We start from the raw sequence: 16,680 nt of genomic DNA on the forward strand, positions 1-16,680 counted from the left end.
AATTATAGGAAAATGAGGAGATAGCATACAGCCATGTGAAGAATACTGCACAGATAACCATGGAATGCACTCTGCCTTGGTTTCTGCTTACCATTGCCTTTCTAGTTTAAGATAGTATAAATGCCTTGTGTGTGGGATGATTGTAGAACCTGTCCTCTGCTTACACATGCACTATTATAGTGCTGTATACTTTTCAATAATCAGAATTACACAATATTCCTATGCATAACCTATTTTATTACAAGTACTTCACTTATGAAATTATTGAAAGTATTTTTTGAATCATTTGCTAATGGAACAAGAAGACCTTCTACAAATCATTGAGGCAACAAAGAACTATTGCAGAAATTTATTTTCATCCATACGTTTGGCTTGTTTAAGCAGAGCTTGGTTTATATATGATAATACCTAACCAAAAAAAAAAAAAGCTTACAGAATTTCAGCTGGTGATGTAGGATGCTATCTTGAATAAACTCTATTATACAAAAGAGTAGCACTTTGCCACAAATATGAAGGTGAGAATCCACTTTTACCTTTGGTAAATTTCTTCCAAATATCATGTGCTAACAATCGTCTCACATCTAGTGTTACTATTTCCTGTATGTAGGCTATATCTTTGACAAATTGCAGAAGTTATACTCCATTGCTAGTGAAAATTATTCTTTGTTGTGTGGAAATTTACCTTATGTATTATTTTTTTGAGGGCAACTTTGACATCTTTATTTCTTAGGCTGTAGATCATGGGATTCAACATAGGCACTACAATGGTATAAAACACAGATGACAATTTACTCTTTCCCAAGGAGCTGACTGATGGTGGCTGAAAATACATGAATGTTAAAGAACCATAAAAAAGAACAACAGCCAAGATGTGGGAGCTGCAGGTGCTGAAGGCCTTGAGTCTTCCCTCAGTGGAATGAATGTTGAGGATGCTGACAATGATGAAGATGTAGGAACTAAGAATGGTCATAGCTAGTATAAGAATGTTAAATGAACCAAGAGACCATAATAGTACTTCATTGATAAAAGTACTAGAGCAAGAGAGCTCTAGTAATGGGAAATAATCACAGAAGTAATGCCTTATTATATTAGCCTTACAGAAAAGCAATCTCATCATGAAGATAGTATAAGCTGTGGCACTAAGAAATCCCATACCATATACTCCAGCAATCATGCACAAACAGACTTGATAGGACATGGTTACATTGTAAAGCAAAGGGTTAGAGATAGCCACATAGCGGTCATATGCCATTACAGCCAACATGTAACATTCTGCAACTGCAAAAGCACAGAAGAAGTAAAACTGAGCCATGCATTCTGGATAGGAGATGACATTCTTCTCTGTCACAAAGTTTACCAGCATTTTGGGAGTAATGACAGTTGACTGACAAAAGTCAATAAAGGACAGACTGCTGAGTAAATAATACATGGGTGTGTGAAGATGAGAACTAAACATAATTATGATGATCATTCCCAGGTTTCCCACAACTGTAACCAAATAAACTCCCAGAAATATGAGAAATAGGGTCAATTGGAGCTCTAGATTCTTTGTTAACCCATCAAGGATGAATTCAGTCACTGTGGTTTGATTTATTTCTTCCATTCTCTTCTGGAAACTTGATGTAAGAAGAAAATTTTATATAGAATAAAAATTTTAGTGTCCATTCTCCTATCACTCAGTAAATTTTGAAACAGAATTCAAATACTTTTAGGTATCCTTAATCACCTCTCATCCTATTTTCTGCCTAAGTAGTCAGAGATTTTGTAGTCCTGGAAAAAAAGAGGTATGTTTGTCAATTAACTCTGTATTATGATTTTATTAACATGTGTCCTTATATTAAAACACATTTCCATTAAATTTTTAAAATTTAAAAAGCAATAGAAATAGAATAAATTATGAACAAGTTAGCACAAAATAGCTAAATTCAAGGTAAAATAACAAAACGATCCTTATATTCTGGATTTTTTTACACAGTTCTGAGTAACTTGAAGAAAATTCTGATAAGAGATGAACTCATTATAGAAATGTTTTAATACTCAACATGGTAAAAAAAGAAGGATCACAGTGTTGTGCAGAAGTTTGTCATAATCCAATTGAAGGATTTAACATATAAAGTAATAGCTTTTAAGATGAAGGGAACCCTGATGGCTCTTTGGCTTGGAGAGGGAGGGAGTGGGGGTATGGGTGGAAGGGAGGGGAAGGAAGGAGGAGGAGGAGGGGAGGAGATGGAAATTTTTAATAAAAAAATGAGAAAAAAAAGATACCAATGTAGTAGTACTTAAGCAACCTTTGTCTATTTTGGATTATTTCAGAATTGACCGGAAAAATAATTATAGAATAATGTTAAAAAATGTATATCTTAAAAAGTAAAAATAAGAGAATAAGGAAACTCTGGAGGTATGTAACATTAAGTATAAAATTTTCTTCTTGAATCTGTCTATTTATAACATTCACATACACTATTAGCAAGTATTTTAATTTCATTTTATAAATAGTATATTTATTATTATTATTATTATTTGTGTTTGTTTAAATGATATGCGTGTGCATTAGTGTATGTCATAGAACACATGTGAAGGCCACAGAATAACTTTGGAAAATTTCTTCAATACTTCTACCATGTAAATTGCGAGGACTGAATGCAGGTTATCAGCATTGCAAGGCAAGTGCATTTATCCTCTGAGTCAACTTGTCTGTCCATTAATTGCCCTATTTTCTAAGAGAGTAATGTATGTAGTAGCTTTTCAATCAGATGTAAAACTATTATGAATATGAAATATGAATTAATTTATTTTCCAATGTTGTTACTCATCAAAGTTAAGTACAATAAATCCAATAATAATAAAATTCACCAATGCAAAAATTAAACATGTATATGAAGAAAATAAGCCTCATTGCACTTTTGTTTATAGTCTTAGACTGAGTCCCAAGATGATGATTCTCCACAGAACAGCTTTAATTTTATTTATAACTTTTCTCAAGGTAACATCTACACCTGTAAATAATTTATTCCTATTCTATCTCAGGATTTATTGGATATTAGTATTATATCTACTTTCAATATACTATTCTCGCTACAAAATTAATCGATTACATCAATTAAGCCAGTGCCATTACCTCATCTCCAGTCTTTGTATTTGAAGTTATGTTAGTTAGACTGTAGATAGAAGAGTAGTTTATACAACCATTAAAATATTCAAAGTTCCATATACAACACTTTAATTAAGTATAGAACTTTTTACAAACTTGATGATTATGAATCCCTTCAGGAAGCTTGTAGAGAGCTGCACAGCATAAAGTATAAGAATGAAACTATTCAATCATAAAAAACTAAAATGTTTGAGCATTTGGGAGGCACTGAAATGAATAAAATCAGTCTACTCCCATGTTTCCAAGATAGTTTCTAGCATTGTTCTCACCCACCCACTTTTTGCTTTGCCCCAGCTCTCCCCCATTCTCCATCTCCATGTAAATATTTCTGAACTACAAAGGAAATGACTATGACCTCATGTCACTGCAGCAGTGAAAGGCAAAATGACATTCACTCTGATTTAAAGAAATCACAACCTAAATCCGAAGTATTAGCACATATTTATAGGAATTGGGCTCCAAATATGTGATAAATTTTGCAGATAAATTAAATCTAGCTGGCAACAGCAGTATATTTGTAATTTAATTGATTAATACTGCAGCCTGATGGGCTTAGGCTAAGTACAGAAATGTACCAATATGCGTAAGAATGTTGTAAAATAAAAAAAAATGAGCTGATTCATAACCCTAAACTTTGTAAAGGCATCACCTCTATTGAGTTACTGAATATACTGGTAATTATTTTAAATTTTCATGTTTTATAACATATTTTAGTATATAATTATTCAAATGTCTTTAGGTTCAAAATGGTTCTCTAAAAGTTTCTTTTGCTTACAAAGCACTTTAGGGTTCCCAATGATCAATGTGATGAATTGAAAATGTAAAACATGTTATACTTCAGCTTGTTTCAAATTAGTTGGTAACCAAAGATAGTTTAATGGGGCTATGCATTTTGTAATGCACGAGAAAAGGCATAATTTTGTCATTGTACTTAATTGCTTGGATTACCGTCATCATAATAGGTATCATAGATTAAGAGGGTTTATGGAGTCTAACACTAAAAAAAAACCTTTTTTTCTTTGGAGATAAACTTGAGTCAGATATCACACATTTCCCAGGGTATGCTGTACTTCTTGTGGCCAACGTGTCTTCAAAGTTACTTCCAAGATAAAAATAACCAGGGAAATTATCCAAAGACAAATAAATTTCTTACAAATTTTAAGACTTATTAGGAATATATAAATTATGGGGAGGAAAACATTTTTTCATGTGCAAGATAAATGATTTGATGTAATCCATATAAAAACACAAAAACATAAATCCTTGCTTGGCCAAGGAATTCCATGCATCCCTGTATGATGCATAAGGAAATGAACATCTGAAACATCATTTATACATAAGCAGTAATTAGAATGTGAAAATAATTTAAATAAGATATGCAAAACACATTCCAGTTCAAAGGCAGGCAATTAGAACATCAGGAAAGATTCAGCATGTACTGAGGAGCTGTGTTTTCTGTGGAAAACTTGGTGGTTACAATTAGAAACCACAACTCTCTTCTACTCATCCCACTATGGTGTAATTTTAATGCTATTATCTATGTGTCAAGAATTTGGAAACACTTTTATACACGGATGCATGCCATCTGTGTGGTGAAGACAATGATAGATGTCCTCCTAAAGAAGGACAATGACAGAAGAAAATCACCCAGAATATACATTTTCTTACACAATGTGATGATGTCTTGGGACTTTATTATATGCTAAGAAAGCTTTATTTAGTATGTGACATCTAAGATATTTAAGTATGTTAATATTAATTGAAATAAAGAAATTGGCAACTTATTCCTGGGCATTAAATGTGTTCAGGCAGTGATGTAGACAGACTATTCCAATTTGTACACCCAACTTTGGCAAATATTTACTTCCTTTTAAATCTTCATTAAAATTGAAGGGATCCTACAACATTATCCTATTCACGAGAACTGACTGAAACTTCCTACTGAATAGTAAAATTTACTCTATTAATAACTAAATATATAAATCTACTAAGTAGTATGCTACAGATTTTGATAGTGGTTCCTCTAGATCATGAATCACTCTCTTTTTCTCTAACAGTCTCAGTACAAATTTACTTCCCACTCACAAACTCTCTAATACTGATGTGCTCAGTATTGTGCAGTCATCACTGCTGAGGCACCAGGGCCCTGTGCTTAGTCTCAGAACTACATCTGATGGTGATGCAATGACAGGTTAACAACCCTAAGCTATTCTTGAGCTCTAGTGTAGGCAACACTCTCACCTTTCATAGTCACCTGAGCAGTTCTGCATCCTATACTTTGAAGATCTACCTTAGAAGTATTTATGCCAACACCAAATAACTTGATCTCACAGTCTCTAAGGATTTCCAACAATCAGGGAGGAAAACCCTTGAAAGGGAAGCAAATGATATATCCCATGTGGTTTATCTTTTTCTGTTATCAAAATCAGTCTTCACAGGTAGTAAAGATTTATTTAGAGATACCACGTGAATTAAAACCAAATATTTTGACAAATGAAATCTCAATAGAATTTGAGATTCTACATTTTTTATAAGCTACAAGATAGTGTTGTTGGTTTCAGCACACAGTATAATGAGCTGGTCTTAAAAGTCAGAAGATAGTCTGACACTTATATCTTATTTAAAAGCAGTTAGAGAATTTAAAATAATAAACTAATTCCTAGTTCGCTAAGTTTGCTCTTATATCGTATCCAACTCAGTACTTTGTATGTTTGAGGGATCATGCCTCATCTACTCAAGTAGGTGGGATTATAGGCAATCATCAATGTATGAGGAAACATTTATTTGTCTGTGTATATCTACGCATGTAAAGAAGTTGCATGTGCAAGTATATGTAGGAGTATGTGAAGAGCAAAGGTCCAGTTCTGGTGTTGTTCCTCAGGCTGTCCACATTTTCAGATGCAAGTTCTCTCACTGGCCTAAAATTAGGCAAGTACCTTGTCTGGGTGACTAGTTTGCCCTAGCAATCTACCTTTCTCTACCTCCCAGTGCTGTGCTTGTATTTTCCAGTCACCATTCCCACTTTTTTAAAATAGATTTTAGAGATTCAACTTGAATCCTTATGCTTACAAAGCAAGTTTTAAGCAAATGAATTACTTTTTCTACCCCTATTTTTAACTCATTGTTTTATATTTTGTTTTGGGGGAAATTACATAATTTAAATAACTTTTTATATCATGATTTTATTATTGGGAGATTATGTAATTTAATGTTTAGCTTCTTGATGATATAAATATTGTTTTCTAAAAGCAAAATGCAAAAGCAGTGCACTTACTCTGTTATAGACGCTCAGAGTTGGTTTCAGCTGACAACCTGACAAACACCTAGAGTCACCTGAAGAGAAACAACATCAGAAGAGCAGGCTCACCTCTGGCCTTGTGTGTGAAGCTTTTTCTTAACATCTAATTCAGTGAAACCATAGCAAGCACATTCAGAGTAAAATACAATATTCTTCCTTTAAATAATACAAAACCTTAATTTAGCAAAGGAAACCAAGAACATTTTAATAGTTGGTGGTCTCCTTGGCTATAACCCACCTTTCATTCAAAATTAATCATAATTTTATGAATGGAACATGACCATTAATCAGAAAACAATTTTCCAATTTTATCTTTTCCGCTAGTAAATAATTATACAAATACATGCTACTGAGAAAGAAAATAGCTTTTGAGTCTGAAATTCAGAATGGTAAGAAAGAAATAAAAACACTATAACTCTGTTTTAAAAAAGAAGTTTGAACCAGACCAATGACTCCTTACAATGAACACTTGCAAGTAAAAGTATACGGAGTCATAACTCAATGTGTCGTAGTACAACTTCCATGAAAAAATATTTTCACCTTCTTTTCTTTTTATTTCTTTTTGTCAAATTTTATCTGGAGAGTCAGCTTGGCTGATTCATTATATGATATAGCTGAACATTATAGTTTAGTATCAAGGATTGTATCTCAGTGATATAAACTCAATGAATATTTCAATTCTTATCTTTCAGTGTAAAGACTTAAGTTCTTATCTCCCAATTCTGAGTGTGATTAGGAACAATCCATCTTGGCCCCAATATTAAATTAGAATAGGAAACAAACAATAAAACCATAAAATCAAAAACAAAACTTCGAGATTTCAACTTACCATAGTCAGAGTAAAATCAAGAATGTAAAAGATAATGAATTTGGTGATTATGTAGGGAAACAATAATCCTCATTCACTCTTGATAGAATTACAAACTGGGGAAGCCACTTTGGTAGTAAATGTGGTAAATTCTAATGAGCAAGCAAGTAAGTAAATAAATACATAGCCACTTGCCCATGCAATACCATCCTTTACCCAAGGGACTTGATTTTTTACACCATGGAGTATTGTTCAGCCTTGTTGTCTGCACCTCTATTCATAAAAACTAGGAAATGGAAATGACCTAAATGACCTTTGACTCATGAATTAATATTGAAAACCAAGTACACATACACAGTAGACTTTTATTTTGCTCTAAAGAAATAAAAATACTGAATTATAGTTGCAAACAGATGGAACTAGAAAATATTGAGTGAGGCAACTCAGAGTGAGAAAGACAAATACCATATACTGTCTTTTATTGGGCATACCTAGAGTCAAATCTTTGAGGGTGAGATAAAATCTATAGTTACTGCAGAAATCAGAGAAATGAACAGGATGATATGGGTAGGCATATACTCTAGAGGGGGAAATAGTAGGGTACAGGAGAAATTAAGGGGGAAAAGGAATAACTTGGTGGCAATATAAATTGGGACAGGCAAGGGAAATTAATATAAAAGGAAAAGTAGAGAAGAAGGATAAATGCCAATAAAGATGTTTGAAAAATCAAAGGGAATCATCATTTAATGCTCATCTAAAATCACAAACATCATTCTCTCTCTCTCTCTCCCTCTCTCTCTCTCTCTCCTCTCTCTCTCTCTCTCTCTCTCCTCTCTCTCTCTCTCTCATACACACACATACACATGTCATAGATACACACAGACAGACACACACCTCCCAAATCATTGTATGCTGTTGCTATTTTGCTTAGTTTTTTTCTAAAAAATGAAGACAGTTCTCTATTGTTGAGACACAGAATTTGGATGAATAGATCTGGATTAACCTAGAAGCCTTCTCCCCTGGGACTAGTTGTCATAGCTTGAGAAGAAGTGATCCAAGTTGCAAAGGGAGTAAAATTGTTAATACTTCTACCCATGAACCACAATAATAACTAGCAAGGCAGGCTGTCCCTTAAGGTACAATAGAGGAAGTCATATCATAACAGCAAGCATTTTCTATAGAATTATCCTTAAGGCCCATTCAATAGAATGGACTTTTAAACATAATTTCTTATTGTTTCTTTGGGAAGTTTACATCATCCACTGTGGGGGCCCACAGAACTGGGTCCACTTCACCTTGACTGAAGATCAGAGAACTTAAGCCTACTCTTGCACTTTCAAAGTTATTGACAAGAGGTTTGACTTAAAAAGTGGCTACAGACAAGATACTCTGACCGAACATGTGGTTACTTGGTGTTTTGGATATTAAGATTACCCATAGATATGGATCTACTCCACCTTAACCAAAGTCCAGAGAATTCAAGTCTATTACTGCTCCTTCAAGGATAAGACAGGAATTTGACCCAGGGAGTGACTGCTCACAGTATACTTGTTCTAAGGTGTAGTAGCTGTGTCTCCTGTCTAAATGTCAGAATGCTTAACTCAGGAAATAGTAGCTTGTTGTCTCAAGTATTAAAACAAGTAATTGTTCTGTTTTTCCTTTGTGTCATGTTAAAGCTGTCTTTTACCTTCTAACCCCATTTTGGAATAGAGTATATAATTATATGTAAAGTAAACATGGGTATATTCATGGCTTATTATTCACTGGTTTGCACTCCCGGTACTATCCTATATCTCTGTATTTCTTCCATATTTCTTTTTGTTCCTCTTTCTTTTGTTTTGTTTTGTTTTGTTTTGTTTTCAAAGCAAGGTTACTCTGTGGAGCTTTGGTGCCTGTTCTGGAACTAACTTTTGTTGACCACTGCCCGGCTTGCCTAAAATTTCATATTTACATGCCCCTAGCCTGGAATGTACAATCCCATTGAGGCTGGACCAACGGAGGTGGCCCCAACATGTGGCTACCATGATGACACGAACATGGGCTACAACAGATGGTGCCTGGACATATGGTCAGTGTTACAAGGGAATGTGTTGGACAACATGCATAAATACCACACCTCAAGTATAGAGGTAAGTAATGAGCACCCATACAGATAATAAAGGTAGAAATGTGGGGGATAAAATATTGGGAGTAAAAGATTTGTAAATAGAAAATTTTGTAGATATGGGGCAAGGAAAAAGTAGATTTTACATTTAGATTTATACCCAACTGTACATTTAGTTGGGTATATTTTTATATTCAAAGGAGCTGGGGTGGAGCAGAAAAAAGTGCAGAGATTTTTTGATGTGTTTAAATAGTATAAATATTGTGCTTCCTTCCACATGCTTGTGACATAGTTGCCACCTCTATACTTCTCGGGACTCAAGAGAGGTCAAGGTGTGGCCCCATCTATGCTCTGGTCAAGCTGACCTATAGATGCTGTGGCCTCCAAGAGGCAGCCTCTGCTGCTGCTGAGCAGATGGAGGAAGGAAGGAAGTGTAATTCACATGTTCCAGCAATGACTGCAGGCCGTTGTCACTCAAATGGTGGCCATACAGGTTTATGGGCTGTAGCCAGCCTATTCTAAGTTTGTAGGTAGCTGTCACAACCACAGGTCTATTGCAGAACTATTGAGGTTTCCAGTAACAACAACTAAAGTCCATCTCTGACCTAAAGTAGGAATGCTGAGCCACAGAGAGAAGAGCTGCATGCTGCAAGGCCCAGCAGACAGCTATGGGCTGAGGTCCCCAGTTCCCAGAAGCATGACCAAGCATTTGAGAACACAGCTAGCTACCCTAGCCTACCAGACAACTGCAGATCACAGCCTCAGGAAGGCAAGCCTCTAAGAATGCAGTATGTCAAACTGATTTAAAGCCCTTTAGAAAGAAACAAAAAGATGATATATCAGATTATACTCGGATTTGTTCAGACATTTGTGCCTTGTAATGCAGGGACTATTTATAGCCACTGCTTTAGTGGGAAAAACAGTATAAAATGTTCTCTCCCAATAGAGAAATCAAAGCTAATGTTCACTCACCTAATGGAATTTCTGTAATAAAAACAGGCCAGAGGCACTCACAATTCATTTTATTTTTTAAAGGGGAAACTAGAAATCAAGTTAAGGTAGGTAAGGGAGGAGAGGCTGAATTTGGTTCATCTGATGCCTATTGGTTACAAATCATAGGTCTACAGCAACCAGAACTCACTTTGTTTACAAATGGAAAAAGCTTTTCTGGTCTTATGGATATTGGTGAAGATATTTCTATTATAACTGTTAGTCAATGGCCTTCAAGATGGCCTAAAATGGAGACTATTACACAGTTAAAATGGATTGACCAAACTCAAAATCCTAACAAAATAGCAATGAGCTTTACTGAAGAGATTAAGAGTGTCAAAAAGGAACTTTTTGGCCATATATTGTTCCTCATTTACATGTAAATTTGTGGGAGCAAGACATTATGACCCAAATGGGGGTATTCTATATTCTCCCAACACAGTTATTGCTAATCATATGTTTCAGCAAGGGCTGTTACCCATTCAAGGACTGGACAAGGAAAATGAAGAAAAGATTGATCCTATCATACCCAAACAAAAGCCTCCTGGTCCCTACACCCAGAAGAGTGGCAGAGCTGTAGAGGGCAGAAGACAGCTCTATCTCTCCCAGACAAGAGTGTGTGAAAATGCAAATGAACAATTTACCACCTGTCAGCTAGTGAGATTTGCAGCTTGGATTATTTTTTTCTTTTTTTTTTTTTTCTCTCATGGTTTATTTTTTTTTTATATTTAAAAATTTCCATCTCCTTCCCTCCTCCTCCCCCCTCCCTCCCCTCCTCCTCCCCCTTCCCTCCCCTCCTTCTCGCCCTTCCCTCTCCTCCCCTCCACCCATACCTCCCCTCCCTCCCTCTCAAGGCCAAGGAGCCATCAGGGTTCCCCACTCTATGCTAAGACTAGGGTCCTCCCAACTCCCCCCTGGTCCAGGAAGGTGATCGACCAAGCTGAGAAGGCTCCCACAGAGCCCGTCCATGCAGAAGAATCAGAGCCCAGAGCCATTGTCCTTTGCTTCTCAGTCAGCCCCCGCTGTTGGCCACATTCAGAGAGACGGGTTTGGTCACATGATCCATCAGTCCCATTCCAACTGGAGTTGGTGATCTCCCATTAGTTCTGTCCCACCGTCTCCATGAGTGAACGCACCCCTCCCGTTCCTGACTTTCTCCCTCATGTTCTCGCTCCTTCTGCTCCTCATCAGGACCTTGGGAGCTCAGTCCAGTGCTCCAATGTGGGGCTCAGTCACCTTCCCCATCTGTTGCCAGCTGGAGGTTCCCTCACGGTCCTGACTTTCTTTCTCATGTTCTCTCTCCTTCTGCTCCTCATCAGGACCTTGGGAGCTCAGTCCGGTGCTCCAATGTGGGGCTCTGTCATTTTCTTCATCTATCGTCAGGTGGAGGTTCTATGGTGATATGTAAGAAATTCATCAGTATGGCTATAGGAACTGGCCTTTTCAGGCTCCCTCTCCTCAGCTGCCCAAGGAACTAACTGGGGGCGTCTCCCTGGAAACCTGGGAACCCCTCTAGGGTCAAGTCTCTTGACAACCCTCAGGTAGCTCCTTAAATTAAGATATATGCTTCCCTGCTCCCATATCCACCCTTCCTATATCCGAAGCACCCCATTCCTCCGAGCTCCCCCCGCTCTCCCCTTCACACTTTTCTCTCCCCATCTTCCCTTGGCCCAGTCTTGCCCAACCCTCAAGTTCCCAATTTTGCCTGGCGATCGTGTCTACTTCCAATATCCAGGATGATTACTATATCTTTTTTTGGGAGTTCACCTTCTTATTATCTTCTCAAGGATCCCAAATTTATAGGCTCGATGTCCTTTAATTATGGCTAGAAACCGATTATGAGTGAGTACATCCCATGTTCATCTTTTTGAGTCTGGGTTACCTCACTCAGAATAGTGTTTTCTATTTCCATCCATTTGCCTGCAAAATTCAAGATGTCATTGTTTTTTACCGCTGAGTAGTATTCTACCATGTATATATTCCACAGTTTCTTCATCCATTCTTCCACTGAAGGGCATCTAGGTTGTTTACAGGATCTGGCTATTACAAATAATGCTGCTATGAACATAGATGAGCATATGCTTTTGTTGTATGATTGGGCATCTCTTGGGTAGATTCCCAATAGTGGAATTGCTGGGTCCTGGGGTAGGTTGATCCCGAATTTCCTGAGAAACCGCCACACTGCTTTCCAAAGTGGTTGCACAAGTGTGCATTCCCACCAGCAATGGATGAGTGTACCCCTTACCCCACAACCTCTCCAGCAAAGGTTATCATTGGTGTTTTGGATTTTAGCCAATCTGACAGGTGTAAGATGATATCTCAAAGTTGTTTTGATTTGCATTTCCCTGATAGCTAGGGAGGTTGAGCATGACCTTAAGTGTCTTTTGGCCATTCGAACTTCTTCTGTTGAGAATTCTCTGTTCAGTTCAGCGCCCCATTTTTTAATTGGGTTAATTGGCATTTTACTGTCTAGTCTCTTGAGTTCCTTATATATTTTAGAGATCAGACCTTTGTCAGTTGCAGGGTTGGTGAAGATCTTTTCCCAGTCAGTAGGCTGCCTTTGTGTCTTAGTGACAATGTCCTTTGCTTTACAGAAGCTGCTCAACTTCAGGAGGTCCCATTTATTCAATGTTGCCCTTAAAGTCTGTGCAGCTGCGGTTATGCGTAGGAAACGGTTCCCTGTGCCCATTTGTTGTAGAATACTTCCCACTTTCTCCTCTATCAAGCTCAATGTGTTCAAATTAATATTGAGGTCTTTAATCCATTTGGACTTGAGTTTTGTGCATGGTGATAGATATGGATCTACTTTCATTCTTCTACAGGTTGACATCCAGTTATGCCAGCACCATTTGTTGAAGATGCCCTCTTTCTTCCATTGTGTACTTTTGGCTCCTTTATCAAAAATCAGCTACAAACAAGATACACTGAACTAGGATGTGGTTACTTAGTATACTTAAGATGACACATAGGTTGAATGCACTCTACACTGACCAAAAGTCAGAGAATTCAAGCCTATTCCTGCTCCAACACTTCTTCATTCACCTTAGTGACATTAGGAATTGAGGTGTAACATGCAATAGACTCTTTTGTCCAAACCTCTTTACTACAATTGTTCTTTATAGTGAATTCTTAGTCATGTTCAAGACCTTTAATGTCTGATACATCAACAAAACTGAACATATACCAAAGCCCCTCTCAGGTATCCTGCTCTTGCTCTGAGTCATGGAAATCCTGCAGCTTTGGTTCCACAAACCAAGTTTCTTCATGATTCCAGCAGGTCATAGATGGTGGGCCAACTCAATGTGTTGGATATGGGTCTGGATGGTAGCTGAGTTGTTCATGTCAGGCCTCCATTATGACTATCTCCCCTCAGTCAAGGGGCAGATCCAGCTCTCTTTCACCCATGCCATCTGGATTAGTTTTCCCTTACCTGTGGTGATTGTGGGAAAATATCTACCAGAGACAATGTCATCAGGGCCAGCTATGCCATGTGGGAGTTGAGATAAGCAAGCTCACTTGCTGCAGCAGCCAGTTAGGTGCAGGGCCAGATAAGGGTTAGAACAATTCAAGTAGTCCCCTAATTTTCAAAATGCATTGTTTTCAAAGTCCCCACAGGTAATATAGGCTGCAGACATCAAGGTAGACACCAACTGATGATGGTCCATAGAAACAGTAATGGCTGTCTACAGCAGTTCAGGGTTGGTTTTCTCCATGATTCTGATTAATAGCATAGGCCTCTCAGATAAGCATAGCCCCCACAACAGCATGGCCCTAGGACCAACATGGCCTCATGTGGCAGCTCTTTCCCCGGGCATCTGCATGACCTTCAATGGTAACAGGAGCAATGGACATTATCACAGACCTATGGTAGAGCCAATGACCCAGACATGGTCCTTGAAACATAGTCAACTATGAGTGGCTGATTAGGACACAAAGCCTTGAAGAAAATCTAACAATGACACCTTCCCAAACTAATATAATCTCTAGTTGCATACTTCGTACTGATCGTCAAACAAATATGTATAACCTTCTTACAACAGGGGGAGTTTATTACAGAAATCCATAGCTGGTATAAATAGAGGGAACTACTGATTTTTGGGTGAAGAGCAAAAAATTATTCCATACACAATAGAGTCCCTTGACCAAAAGATCAGAAAATATTTTGGAAGAGGAGGATAGAATGTTCAAAGAGCCAGAAGACCAGGAAGTCTAAGTGTGATTGTGTATCATCTATGTATGACAGGAAAGCGGTATCATCAAATTTCAACAATATTTATTTCCAAAACAAGAGCATGAAATGATACTAGTTGACATACCAATAATGAAAGGGACTACTTAGAATCCCACTCATAGATGAAGAGCTATAGGCAATAAATGATTTCTGAGAACAGAAAAAGGTTTTCAATGGTTAAGCTCTCTAATATTAATATATATATATATAAATATATATTATATGAATAAAAGTACCAGAGGTCATTAATTTGAGAAAGAGAAGAGGGAGTGGTTGGAGGGAGATGAGGGGAAAGGTATACAGCATTTACATATAATATTCTCAAAAATATAATAAAATAACTAAAAAGAATGTTATCATTTTGTTATAAATAAAATGAAGTTTATTTTTAAAGAGATGGTTATCAATTATGAAAGTTATATATAACATGGTAGGTGACATATATATATATATATATATATATATGTGTGTGTGTGTGTGTGTGTGTGTGTGTGTGTATACATGTATATATATATATATGTACATGTCATTCTTACTTTCAGTTTACATTGTTGATTCTGTGAAACATATGCCATAATAATCAATTCTGAAATTTATAATAGTAAAAATTATCAAAGTGTCATAGCAAATGAGTAATAATATTGACAAGCCAATTAAAATAAAGAGTATCAACTCAAATGATATATTTGTGGATATATATATATATAATTCTCACATTATTTATGATTACATAAATGTTTTTCTTTCAAGTATTTTCTTAAAGGCAACACTGACATCCTTATTTCTCAAGCTGTAGATCATTGGGTTCAGCATGGGTACAATAATGGTATAAAACACAGATGACACTTTCCCTTGGTCCATCGAATTCACTGATGATGGCTGCAGGTACATGAATGCTAAAGATCCAAAGAAGACAGCAACAGCTAAGATGTGGGAACTGCAGGTGCTGAAGGCTTTGGACCTGCCCTCAGTAGATTGAATGCGGAGGATACTAGCAATAATGAAGATATAGGAAGTAATAATGGTAAGGATTGGGACAAAGATGTTCAATGTACCAAAAAATAGAATCAACAATTCATTGATATAGGTACTAGAGCATGCAAGCTTCAAGAGGGGAAGAAGGTCACAGAAATAGTGGTTGATTACGTCTAATTTGCAGAATCGAATCCTAATCATAAAGCCTGTGTGAGCTGATGCACACAGAACACCAATAATATACACTCCTGAAATCAGGGAACTGTAAATTTTATAGGACATGGTTACATTGTAAAGTAAGGGGTTACAAATGGCAACATAGCGGTCATATGCCATTGCAGCTAATATGTAACACTCTGCAATGGCAAAAATAAGGAAGAAATAGAGCTGAGTTATGCATCCAGAGTAGGAGATGAGGTTCTTTTCTACCACAAAGCTCACCAGCATTTTAGGGGTAACAACCGTGGACTGACAGAAGTCTATGAATGACAGACTACTGAGGAAATAATACATAGGATTGTGCAGGTGGGAACTGAGCCCAATCAATATAATCATGCCTAAATTCCCCAACACAGTGACCATATAAATTCCCATGAAGAGAAGGAAGAGAGGCATCTGGAGCTCTGGTTTCTCTGAAAGCCCAGCCAAGAAGAACTCAGTCACTGTGCAATGGTTTCCTGCTGCCATGTCCTCCATTCAGATCCTGAAGGAGGAAAAGAAGTATAAGATTGTCAGACTGACATCATTATTCTTTTCCATGTACACAAGGACCCCAGATACAGTGTGTCTGCTTTGGAATACCTTTAAACTCTATAAAATTACCTTAACTGAACCATCCTAGGTAAATAAAATATGTCTTTTATTATTTTTTAAACTTTTCCTTAAAAATGTATTTCATATAAAATACTATCACTGAGTTCAAGCTTTGAAAATTTTTGTGAGTTCAAAGCAATATCTCTACTCTGAGAACACGAGTGGATATCAGTGAGAAAAAGTGACCAGCAGACTTGAGGAAGCAAGCACTCCCTAAAAACAGTGATTTGTTCCCATATCCACCCTTCCTATATCCCAACCATCCTATTCCCCCAAGCTCTTCCCATCCTCCACTTCACACTTTTCTCTC

At 37.0% G+C, this 16,680-nt stretch overlaps 1 protein-coding gene and 1 pseudogene across 1 annotated transcript; both read right to left on the reverse strand.

Annotated features, from left to right (window-relative positions):
• Window positions 1-656: 656 nt before the first annotated feature.
• Window positions 657-1,603, reverse strand: LOC119810035 (annotated as a pseudogene).
• A 13,705-nt stretch (window positions 1,604-15,308) lies between these two features.
• LOC119809620 (olfactory receptor 1537-like) lies at window positions 15,309-16,253 on the reverse strand. The gene has a single exon (XM_038322562.1). The coding sequence runs from the start codon at window positions 16,251-16,253 to the stop codon at window positions 15,309-15,311; it is 945 nt and encodes a 314-aa protein (XP_038178490.1).
• Window positions 16,254-16,680: the final 427 nt, after the last annotated feature.

Source organism: Arvicola amphibius, chromosome 3, assembly GCF_903992535.2.
Source record: "Arvicola amphibius chromosome 3, mArvAmp1.2, whole genome shotgun sequence".
Taxonomy (NCBI): Eukaryota; Metazoa; Chordata; class Mammalia; order Rodentia; family Cricetidae; genus Arvicola; species Arvicola amphibius.